The following is a 13362-nucleotide window of genomic DNA, read 5'->3' on the forward strand; positions in this document are numbered from 1 at the left end:
CTAACTGTATTACGTATTCAGAAAACTATTTCCTCAAAACATTCTGTAATGTTAAGCCTATTTACTTTACTCTGCATTTTCTTTGCTTCAAACTGTACAATAAACCTGCTTAGTTACAGATTTCTGAGTTACCTCCTGAAGTGCAAAAATCTGGTCTGCACAACCCCATGCCTGACATAATACTGAAACTGCAGTTCCCAAATTTTGCTAACTGTCACCTTTCATACCCTTTTTACCAGAGTTCTGCCAAGCACCTTCCCAGACATGCATAACAAATTAATGTTCTTGTAGCAACTTCTCTTGAATAGGGAGACAGTAACAGCAATGTTCCAATTGTCAGGAATCAATGCAATCTTGCACACATTAAATGTACAGTTATTCCATGAAACTGCCATATCCATATTTTAACATTTCTCTAAGTATACCAGTACATTTGTACTGTACATACACTATATACCAGTACTATAATTTTTCAATGTTTGCATATCACTTGTGAGTTTTCTTTGTTGGGGGGGCCACTAACATCTATGGCATTCATTTTAATTTCACTCTTCAATATCTCACTATCATTCTCTTATAGATCTCTCTTTAAAATATTCCTTTCAGTATTCCCTCACTTCAGTTTCATCCCAAAAATCATCTTATTATTTTATTCTTAACCTATTCATTCTTCTGGAGGTTTCTTCAGCATTTTTTACCAACTTCCAAAACAATTTTTATTTCCATTAAGATCCATTTTTCCCTGCTTCTTTTAAATCTAATCATTTCCTGCTCTCATTTACTATATTTTGCAATTATACTTTTCTCTATACACAAATATATAAAGATACTGCATGCCTCTCATCCTCAGTTTTTCAAAAACTACTATTTAATACATATTTTTTTCATCCACAGCTTCTTTCACTTCATCATACTTCACGTGTTTCATCATATTAGCATAACTCCACAGATTTATTGGCAAAATAATTATTTTCTGTAAGTAAAGCATAATTTTTTCCTGCAAATCATTTTCATTCAGAATGTTGCATAATTTTTTTCTGAAACTCATCTCCAGTACTTTCATTACCACAATTCAGTGCATAATATACAACCATAACTAATCTATGAAATCCTACTTTTGTATGTACCTGCAACAATCTAGATGACATCACTTCATATTTTCTGACAATTATAGCTATGTTGTTCATAATGAAACCCACACCTTCTCTTTCATACATGTATTTATCAACTTCACATGATCAGATGACCTTCATTCAGATCTTTCATATCCTACTTCTTTTGTCTTAATTTTACTAACACAAAATTTATCTATTCTTCTTTCTTTCATTTGCCGATTCATACTCTTACATATCTTCCAAGTTGCAATCTTCCATATGTCATGTCATAATCAAATACACCCATTTCTACTGACCTCCATTGTCAATCATGGTTTTGGTATCTGTTTGTTGTGGTACATTTTGACCAATACCCTAACGAAAACCCAGGTTTACCCCTATGATATGGAACTAGGATTTCTAATCTAAAGACTATCTTGCAAACTAATATACTATTGCCCATATCTCAACAGCTAGAAGCTAAATGTCGTGTATTGACACATTCAAGACATATTTCAAACTTGTTAAAACTATACATTATATTTCTGTACTAAGTAAACACAAATCAATATATTCAACAATATAATATTGTGTGCAGAGGTCTTGTATATATAATTTTGGTACAACAGAAATTATCTATAAGTAAAATATTTTTGAAATCCAGTTCTAACAATTATTTTGTGTTAAGAAAGAATCATGAAGAAATATACAGTTATTATTATTATTTTTATTACATACTGTATCAAGTTGAAACAAAGATGGGAAAGGATAATTTCTTCAAACAATTTACTTGGAAACAATATACATATTAAACTACTGTATCTGTAACAGAAACAATATGCTGCTTCTCTCAGACAATCAAAGAAATATAGTATGTTCAAAGTGTGAGAAGAAAAAAAATAGCATAACATTTATATTATGGCTGAATGGAAGAAAGTTTCTGATACTAAATCAAGTTATGATGATTATCATCTGATAGATCGGCAGTATTATGTTTGCAGACAAAAATAGTTTAGCAGATGCTATCTTTTCTTTTATCAAAACTGTTTCCTGATATTCTCACTTCGGTCATCCAAAAGAGCTCAGCAGAAAGCCAAAAGCCTCCACTCCCTCAATTTGCATAAGGAGAGTAAATGTAGTATTATTTTGGGTAGTTTAGCAGCTTCCTAAACCCTATGTGACACTGCACAAAGTAGACAATAATAACAAATACATGAAAAATCTGCCACAAGCACTTATCCTAATTCACCTCATATTCCATATCATAATCTATGATACTAATGTAAGAACTGATTTTCATCTTAAACATGCATTTGAAATAACATATTTATTTCAAGCTATCTCAGATTATGTAGAAGTGTAAGATTTATGAAATATGAGTTGAAAGGGGCATTTAGGTCCTGCACCCAATGCCAAATTATAGTGGCCCAGTCAGAACTGTCTAGTCCCTCCTTGAACACAGCCAGCAAAGGTGCTCACGCCTACTTTAGGTAACTGGAAGTTTTTCTAATGTTTTTCTAATGTTCAATCAGAATCTGTCTTTTTTTAATTCTGAATCCATTATTTTTTGTTCTGAACCTGGGAATGATGGAGAATACATTTTGGTTGTCTGTGTGACTTCCTTTTACGTATTTGAACAATGTTATCCCATCCATTCCTACCACCCCCGGCTGTATCAAGACTAAACATTCCAAGTTACTTCAAATCTCTTTTCATAGGACTTAAAGTCATTTCAAGTGAATGGCTTTGCTTTTACTATAAGCTCAGTTAATCCCAAATATAAGAAAAGATGACCTATGTCAAGGTCTTGTAATGAAGTTATACTACAACAAAATATTTTATTACAATTTTATCACTGAAATGTTTTAAAAATTGCTAATCCCTTTACGATTCCTTAACACATAAGATTTCAAATACATTATTGCTATGCTTAGAATTTAAATATATACTTCTTTATGATAGTTACATTTCTGACTGTGGTACAGAATCTATTGATTTGTGTTTATTAAATACAGAAAGTCATCAGAAAATATTTTCTGACTTTTTTCAACTTCCCAGATTTAGGATTTCCTGGTGGTCTCTCATCCAAATATTAACAAGACCTGACCCTGTTTAGCTTTTTGAGATCAGTTGGAGTAGGCTAGATGCTGCCTCCTGCTTTACGTTCCAAAATTATATACAAAGCTACAAAATACAAATATAAGTTAGATCTATTTTCTTAAATAAGCAGGTCTTGAAAGAGTAAACCTTTTACCAAAAATGTAGTATTACACAAGCAGAATCAATAAACTTGCAATACAATTCTATTACAAGTGGATAAAGTTATTCGTGCTAGAACTTGACCTTAGTTATGGCATAATAAATCCTCATTTTTAAAAAATGCATGCTTTCGTGTTACTCTGAAATTTGTTAGATAAGGCCATAACTACATGCATCATATTTTCAAAATTCTAGTGATAGTTCAAAGGGATATTTATAGAAATGTATAAGAGCAACATGACATAGCCATATTTGTTAGGGCTATGCAAAACATTCAAATGAAGCATGTCTCCTCAAATTATTAAAGCAACACTCTTTTGCAAGTGTTGCACAGCTGCTTCCAAAGCTACTTCTAGCTCTACGCATGCACAGCTGCTTTGCTGAGGAGAAAGCACATTGTGAAGCACTTCATTCAAAGGCTTTGTACAGCCCTAACATTTGCCTAGCATGTAATGATCATTAGAAGTGGTCCCTTGAGATCAAACTGCCTTTTACAATGGAATAGATTCTTTTAAATACAGTTCAGAACAGTTAATTATAGCAACTACTGTGTATACTATAATATATATAATCAAAATGAACTTGAATAAAGAACTTATATTTTCTCAAGCTTAGTAAATATCAAAATAAAATGTTACCTGGGCTTGCTGATTCAACTGACGGCTGTCCAAAAGAGAAAAAGAAAATGTTATCAGTAGTAAGAACAATTATAATTTTGAACTTTGTATTTAAATCAAGCATATAATTGTCTAGAAAATGTCTAATGTATGATTTGTTAAGAAAAACCAACATGTCGTGCAAATATCTGCAAGTGAATCATTATTTTTAGCTATAGCTAAAAAAATTAGAAAAAAGAAAAGCTTACAGTTGTACCACATGAAAACTAGCAGCAAAATTGCTGTAGTTGAGCTCTTAAAATATTATTAACCTAAACATTCAAACATACTGAATTGTTAAGAAAACTGAACAGATATTTCAAATTTCTAGTTTTCAAGATTACACATGTGGATATGTGTACGTATAAACAGCTAACTGAAACACAACCCTTGGCCATGTTCACATTTAATATTGTGTGTTATGTCTGGCTTGCCATATTTTATTTTGGTGTTACTTTCTAAGATATTCTTTACCTTATCTACCTTTCATGATGAAAAATCCATGTCTGTCACAAACATTTGTAATTTGTAAAAATTCACCACTTTGAATTTTCACAAATTCCATGAACAATGGAACAAGAAAAAATAACATCTTGAAATGAATATATAGTATTCTTAGCAGTATTATATAGAATGCATATATGGATATAATAAATTATTTGAATAATATTGTTTAATCCAGAATATATAACATATCCATATATGCTTATATTCTGTTCTCTGGTAATTACCAATGATATTTATTTACTGTATTTTTAAACCACTGTAATTTGAATTGACTCCCAGCAGTTTACAAACAATTAAAACCAAGCATACAATAAAATCTACAAATAAAATTGTAATCAATAAATTAATGTAATATAGCAATAAAAATTATACAAAAACAAAATGGATGCCAAGCCCAGTTAATAGCAGCAAAAATTAGATTTCAGAAGCCCTCCAAAAAAGCCATGTCTTCCTAGGCCTATGAAATGACTGGGTGGTATGTGCTGACTGGAACTCTGGTAGAAGGATATTCCATAATTTGAAGGCCACCAAAGAAAAAAATTCTTCTGGCCCCCCAACTCCCTTTATCTCTTATATGTGGGCAACCCTAAGCAACATCTCCCTGGGTAAGTACAGTGGTACCTTGGGATACGAACACCTCTGCTTACGAATTTTTTGAGATACGACCAGCTCCGGCCCCAAAAATTTACCTCGACTTGCGAACTCCACCTCGACTTACGAACCGGATCCGCGGCCATTATCCCTGCTGCCACGCGGTCGCGGCTTCCTGTGGGCGAGATCGCGGTAGCAAGGAGACGTTCGGTGAGGCTTGTGGTGTGTTTTGTGGCGTTTGGAAGGTTTTTGGTGTGCTTGTCAGCATGGCTCCAAAGAAAATGCAGAGCAGGCTGGCAACTGACTTTAGACAGGTTTTACCCAGAACTGAGCCTGCAGCTAAGAGGCAAAGAAGAGAGGAAACCCCTGAAGGAGATCTCTCCGATGTCCCTTTGGAGGGGGACTCTCCCTCCAAACAATAACTGTCTCCCCACCCCATTCTCCCTCTTCATACTGTGCTGTACTGTACTTTTTTTTCATGTTTTTGAGGTTTAAAAATAAAATGCATATGTTTCAGAACTGTTTAGCCGTATTTACACTGAACCTTAGGGGGAAATTTACCTCGGGGTGCGACCAAATTTGGAGGGCGGATTAGCCGTATTTACACTGAAACTTATGGGGAAATTTACCTCGGGGTGTGACCAAATTCGGAGGGCGGAACGGATTAACCGTATTTACATTGAACCTTATGGGAAACTTTACCTCGACTTGTGACCAAATCGAGTTGCGACCAGAGTCACGGAACGGATTAAATTCGTATCCCGAGGTACCACTGTATACATGAAGGAGTTTATAGTTTCCAAGATTAAAATCTTTTTTTAAAATAATTTTTATTGAAAGTTTTAACAGCAATAATAAGAACTAATACAAACTAAAATAAAACAGAGAAAAGGAAAAGGAAAGAAATATAAGAAAAAGCTAAAAATACAGTAAGAAAAAAAGACAAATTAGGAAAAAAAGAGAAACATATAAAGATATAAATAAAGATGTAAAGAATTGGCTTCTGATATTCTTCACAGCAGTTATAAGTACAATTATATTTTAACCTCTCTCTCTAAAGTTATATCATGACTCTCTTCTTTCTATAATCTATCCTGTCTAATCATCAAAACCATAAATCACAAGTTCATTTTTATGCAAATCCCATAAAGGGTTTCCAGTCACCAATAAATGTAGATTTATTGTCCTTTCTCTAATCAAAGAAGTCAGTCTGCCCATCTCTGCAAGTTCTGTCAATTTCACCAACCAATCCTCCATGGTGGGTAATGCCAAATCTTTCTATCTTTGTGCATATAGAAATCTTGCTGCAATCATATATTAAAATAATCTTCCATGGTTTTTTCCTAACTGTTTATCCATCAGTCCTAAAAGGAAAAGTTCTGGCTTCAACTTTCAAAATTAATCTTTAAAATCCTCTGGATCAATGTATGCATTTGAATCCAATTTTTTTTTTTAGCTTTTTTACATTTCCACCAAGCATGATAAAATGTTCCTTAATGTTGTTCACATTTCCAACATACATTTGAAATGCCTTTATACATTCTAGATAATTTGTCTGGCATCATGTACCAATGATACATCATTTTATAAAAATTCTCTTTAAGATCATAATGTAAGGTAAATTTTACATTATACACTTTTAGCCACATATTTCCTCATTGATCCATCTCATTGTATATTATAACCCAAATTCTTAGTCCATTTTCTCATACATTCTTTAATCTGTTCTTCCTGTTTCAAATTTCAACAAAAGTTTATACATTTTAGCAACTGCATATTCATAATTGGTACACAATTGTACTTAAAATTCTGTCTTACTTTGCTCCATACCTTTTATCCATTTTGAATCTTTCTTATATATAAATGGGAAAACCATTGACAACTGTATCCTTCTGCAATTAGTTGCTCTCTTGATTTAATTTTATATTCCCCTTGATGATTTTCTAATCATAATAATGGTACATTAACCATTTGTCTTTGCCTGATGTTTCTCTTCTATAGAATGCTTCTTGTGCCGAGATCTACAGATGTTTTTGGACACAGCCTGGGTGTACAAGCAGTCCCTGGGTTAAGAACATCCAAATTACGGACAACTCATATTTACGAACAGGCTGCCTGTTACTAAAAAAGACGGACAGCATTTTCCTTCCTGAAGCTGCGCAATGTTTTCATGAACTCCTGAAGCCGCACGTTTTTAATATACAGACTGTTTTCAGAGGTTCACGAAAACATTGTGCAGCTTTAGTGGTTCGTCAGCTCCTGGAAGGAGATCCCCACCTGCCATTTTTAGTAAGAGGCAGCCTGTTTGTAAGTACGAGTTCCAACTTACATACAAATTCAAGTTAAAGACAGGCTTAGGAATGGAACTCATTCTTAACCCGAGGACTGCCAGTGTATCTATTCTATATTCTCAATGTAGCATATCTAATAAAATGATTTTTAAAATCTACATTAATTTTAACTTTATTGTACCATAAGTGTCCATGCCATCCAAACCTCAGGTCATGATCTTCTAACTCTAAAAGTCTCTTATTTCTCAGCAACACCCATTCTTTCATCCAGACCATACAACAAACTGCAAAATATAATTTCAAATCCGGTAAACCCAATCCTCCTTTTTCCTTTGCATCATGTAACACTTTATATTTAACTCGTGGTTTTTTTTCCCTTGCCATACAAATTTAGATATATATTTTTGCCATTGCTTGCATGGTCCATCAGTTGTTAAAACAGGTACTGTCTGAAACAAAAACATTCTAGGAAAAACATTCATTTTTATCACAGAAGTTCTCCCTAACAGTGACAATATTAATTTTTCCCATCTTAACATGTTCTTCTTAATTCATTCCATGTCTTAACATAATTATTTTGAAATAACATACAATTCATATTTGTCATAAAAATACCCAAGTATTTTACTTTTTTTCAACCTTAAAACCAGTTTTTTCTATCAGTTCTATTTGATCTTCAGATTTCATATATTTTGTTAACATTTTCGTCTTCTGATTATTAATCTTAAAACCTGCTAGCATACCAAAGTCCTTTAATTTTCCCATTAATGTGTCTACTCCCTCTAGCAGATCTTCGAAACTAACACCAGGTCATCTGCAAATGCCCTGAACTTATAAGTTTCTTTTTTAATCTTAACTCCTACTATTCTCTCATCTTGTCTTATGTCTCTATTCAGTACTTCAAGAACTAAAACGAACAAGAGTGAAGACAGCGGGCATCCTTGTCTTGTCCCTTTTTCAATCTCACAAGGTTTTTTAGTTCTCCATTAACAATTATTTGTGCTTTCTATGAAGTATAAATCGATCTTACCCATTTAATAAAATTATGTCCAAGATTCATATGTTCCAGAACTCTAAACAAGAAAATCCAATTCAAATTATCAAAGGCCTTCTCTGCATGTCAGAAGATCATTGCAGCTTGTTTTTCATTGTATTGCTCCAAATACTCCAGAATATCCAAAACATTTCTAATATTATCTTGTAATTGTATTTTAGGTAAAAGCCCACATTGATCTTCATGGACAAAGTCCTGTAAAATTATTTCAACCTTTCAGTCAAAATTGTGGTTAACAATTTATAGTCATTATTCAATTAAGATGGTCGATAATTTCTTGTTAAAGTCAGGTCTTGGGTCTCTTTAAGTATTAATGTTATATTAGGTTCTTTCCAGCTATCAGGAATTTTTCCATTCTGTAAAATAATATTCGTTTGTTCTAAAGATTGTAAAAGTTCATCCTCAAAACTTTTATAGTAAGAGGCCGGCAGCCCATCTGGACCAGGTGCCTTTCATGTTTTAGTCTTTTTAATAGCTTCACATACTTTCTTTATCGTTATAGGTCCATTCAAAATTTGTCTCTGATGCTCTGTGATCTTTGGTAAATTCTGTTTATGTAAATATTCACCCACTTTATTCAAGGAAATTTCTTGACCTTTATATAAAGTAGAATAATGCTGATGAAACGCTTTTTGTATATTTGCATTATCTGTTATTACAGTAGTTCCTTCTTGTAACTTTAGTATCACTTTCTTTTCTTTTTCTTTTTGCAGCTTATATGCCAACCATTTCCTTGGTTTATTTGCAAATTCAAAATTTCTTTGTTTTGCATAATTCAACTTTATTTCCATCTCTCTGTTAACATAGATAGTTGTTTCTCTAGAAGCTTAATGTGGTGGGTAATAGTTGTTGTCCCTGGGGATTTTTAAATTCTTCTTCCTTTTTCCTTATCTCATCCAAAGTCATTTGGATACAGAAACTTGGAAGCAGAATAAGCAAAATCCCACCCTCATTTATGAATGAATTCATTGAGGTGCAGCCTCAGTGATGTGTTTCAGCCTCTTTTTCCCAGATTGCAAAACTGAAGGACTACCCTTTTTCAGATAAGCATGATATTGAAACATCTACATGCTCTTCATAAGTTATGTTTTGAAATACAATACTCTTTTTTCTTTCTCAGCCTCAGTGAATTCTCTTTCAGAATCCAATAGTAACTGGGAGATATACAAGTGAGTATCATTAGCATACTGATCATACCTTACTAAAAACCTATCAGTAATCTTTCCTGCCAGTTTCATATAGATACTGAAAAACAGGGGAGAAGAACTGAATCCTGTGGCACCCCAGAAGAGAGTATCCAGGCCAATCTCTCATTCCCCACCAACACTGACTGGTGTCACTTGCTTAGGAAGGCGCAGAACCACTGTAAAACAGTGTCCCCACTCCCAATCCTCACAGGCAGTCCAGAAGATTACAATGATCAATCGTACTGAACACTACTGAGAAGTCACGTAGGTTCAGGAAGGAAACACTCCTCCAGCCAGATCTTGATGAAAGTTATCTACCGTGAGACCAATGCTATTTTTGTTCTGTGCTGAGGCCTGAATCCTAACTGAAGCCAGATACTCTGTCTTTTCTAGGGTACTCTGTAACTGAAGCCCCACAGTGTTCTCAAAAACCTTCCCTAAAAAATTAAATTTATTGACAGATCAATAGTATCATATCCACTTTGGAGTCCACAGGCTAAAATGAATCCTAGCTCACATTACAGGTATTGTCCCAGGCACCACATCAGACCCTGCCTTTGAAGAGGCAAGACTCAGGGAAATCTTCATGCCTCTCCTCTAATAGGGAGTGAGTAACCTTAAACAATGCCATGGGACAACATCCCACCAATGCAATAAGTGAGAAGTACTGAAGCTCTGCCACCCTTATTGACAGGTAGGCTTGAACCTAAGCTCTTACCCATGCTTAGTCAAGTTCACTGTTGTCTTCTTCCATGGCACTCCAGACTTGGCTTCTGCTATTTCAACTCCTGGAGCTCCTCAGAAAGCCTAGGAGCACCTGGGATTAGCAGACAGAAAGAGGCTACACAGAGGCAATTCAACCCTCTGGTCACCTCCAAATTCCAACCAACTACTCAATGGAACTGTCTGTCAAATTACTAGGAAAATCCCCAAGTGCCTAGTGGAATCCCACCAGATCCATAAGGTGACTGGGGCAGATCATCTTAATCAATCATCCCACCCTGCAGAGATTATGCATGGTGATTAATCTCATCTGACCAGAAAGTGATCTAGCCATGGCAAAGGACTGGAGTAGTGCCCTCTATCCTCACACATCAATTTCTCTGAAATAAAAGGAAGTTTGATATATGCCTGCATATGTGTTTTGAGCCTGAAATTCCATTGAGACAAGTTGCTATGGTAGTATCAGCCCTTTGAGGTAGACCAGGCCAAGAAATCAACTCCACTGGTAAGCTAAAACTACTTTTATTGAGACGGGCTATAATAACAAAATCTTGCAAGTCTGATTATGTTGCACCTCTTCCTCCTTACAGTTCAATGAATTAGGGATTTGTCTGTCTGAGCCACTTCCAAATGTTATCTGGCTGTTGAGGACTAAATATGTTTTACCCTTTGTCCCTTGGCCACAAAGCTGCGTATCTCTGTCAGGGTCATTTTCCTTACTCTACATGTACTTATGAACTACTGAGCCTTCCTAGACTCTCCTCCAAGGCATGGAGGTTGAAATCTTATAATACAAATAGTTATGGAGATACCAACATCATCCCAGTGAGGAGATCCAGGAGCTCAGGAATGTATTTTGTTGGGGCAGCCAAATGGGCAGTACTGTACACAGGTGGAATCCCTAACTTGTCCTTATTGTTCAGCTGAATGCACAGGCACTTACAGCCCATCATCTCAAAAGTAGAACCCTTGTCACAGATAAATTATTTCTTAAGAACATGGCCACCCACCCTGGCTTTGCAGGTGCTATCAGACATGAAACCCAGGAGGAGAAATCTACAAGAGGGCCATATCCGCACTCTCTCCCAACAATATATATCCCAAATCTGTTTGTTCATCTACTACCAAATTATAAATAAAGACAGTCTTATTACGGATGGACCTGGCATTCAGCAATAGTAGATATAGTAATTTAAATACTATATAGAGTACATCTAATATCAAAACAGATTGTAAATGTTTTATAATGGGCAATTGCACCTTCCCCAAAGACTGTAAGTGCCTAGGAAGCTCTGATAAAGACATTCAGATATTACCTTAATATCAATGTTTAGACATTGTTCATCAACATAATGTCCATAAACATTAACATTCTAGCCACTGAAGCTGCCATATAGAGCTGCTTCACTACAATAGTCACTCAGTTCAAAATGTACCAGTTTCTACTTCCTTTACCTTTACCTTCCTTTACCTTTCAGGCAGTACAAAGTTTCATAAACAAAAAGCAGTTTTTTCTGCTTTTCTCAACAGTTTTTTCAAGATTAGAAACCCTATCCTTTGGAGGCTTAGTTTTTATTCCCAGGTTTATTTTTTATTCAACCAATAAAAGATTTGGTCCTTCATGAAGAAAAAAAAATCAAGCAAAATGGATACAGCCCTTGTGAAATATCCAAAATATATCTAAAGGTACATAAACGGATATTCTCCATTTCATCTTGCTCATATCCCAAATGTTCCAGATCAGGTTTGGGAGAGAATACAGAAGGGTGAGGAAATAAGAACCAATTCTGATTGTGGCAGATTATGTCTACCCATACAATGAGAGCTGGATAGAAATTTACCGAAAACACATTTTTAAAAGATAGGGATGCAGAGCATGGTTCTCAGAATTCATTCCAACCAATAATAGCTCCACCTAAGTCATGTGACTGACAGAGGGGAAGAATGGAGTTCAAACTAAAGAAGCTCACATTACAAGGTACTGCATGCTCCGGAGGGGAGCACTGGTAGAATTATCTTGGATTTTTTTTTCTCTGCAGCCCCTGGCCTGATTCAGCCTATTTTCAAATTTGATATTTCTTTTGATAGCTACTATCCCAATGGCAAATTTTGTCTCATCCTGTTCATTATTTGGAGAGTTATATGCTAATGGACAGAGTCCCAAGTCTCTTATCATAAGAAAATGAGAAATAGCTGAGCATGGTCTAGTTGTCAGTTCCATAACTCCTGTGTGCCACAAAGCCCTAGAAATTACAGATGAAAAGAACACACTTGCACAGCTTTCAATAAACCATTCAAATTCAATATTATGCTGTTCCTGTTATCCAGAAGAAAACAAGTACAGATTTTCAAAGCCTAATATACAAAAACAAAAGTTTTTGAAATGCCATGGTTTCCTATTACCTCTCAAATATTGATATGTCTAACAACAACAAAAGCATTGGTAGAAATAAAGTAAAAAATGAAATTGAAATTCATAGCTTTTGGGAATTATTTTTAAAAATAACGATTTAACACTTTCAGAGTATTATTTTAACCGGTTCAATAAGAATATTGTGCTCACATTAAGACATGAAAGTAACTTGATAACTAGGTCTCCAATGCCTTATAGTGGCATATGTTTAGGATTATTATATTATATTGATAGTTCACTTTATTCTGGGGCTCAAGATGGGTCCCACCCAGACACTTTAACTACTAGGCTACACTGGCCAAGGATGAATAGCACCAACTATGGAAAAATCTAGGTAACATCAAGTTGATCCTCACCTGTAATTATGCAACCTATAGATTCCATGCACTAGAATTAGGAATTTCTACTGCTTTGTTTGTATCAGATACAGCTTTTCCAAAGACAACACTATTTACTTATTTATCTGATTTATATTCTACCTTTATTCTGTACAATTTATATTCTACCTTTATTTTGTACAAACAAGGTGATGTACATAATGATCCTATTTTCCCCATAACAAGCCCCCTATGAAGTGAGATGAGCTG

General features: G+C 34.7%; 1 protein-coding gene across 3 annotated transcripts in view; it reads right to left on the bottom strand.

The window, feature by feature from the left end:
• MIER1 (MIER1 transcriptional regulator) overlaps window positions 1–13362 on the bottom strand; it is a 59537-nt gene that overhangs the window by 40341 nt on the left and 5834 nt on the right. The window contains exons 1-2 of one of the 3 annotated variants that reach the window (XM_088153897.1): window positions 5206–5465; window positions 3992–4016 (exon numbers count right to left, since the gene is read on the bottom strand). In XM_088153897.1, coding sequence (XP_088010023.1) covers window positions 3992–4016; window positions 5206–5253 — 73 coding nt within the window. In that variant the 5' untranslated portion in view covers window positions 5254–5465. Of the gene's footprint in view, window positions 1–3991; window positions 4017–5205; window positions 5466–13362 lie in introns of those variants that run through there. The other 2 variants (XM_088153895.1, XM_088153896.1) reach the window with 2 other exon arrangements.

The sequence above is a fragment of the Python bivittatus genome, unplaced genomic scaffold (genome assembly GCF_059951505.1).
Source record: "Python bivittatus isolate LINGU-HERP-01145 unplaced genomic scaffold, Pbiv_v1 ctg000700_np1212, whole genome shotgun sequence".
NCBI lineage: Eukaryota > Metazoa > Chordata > Lepidosauria > Squamata > Pythonidae > Python > Python bivittatus.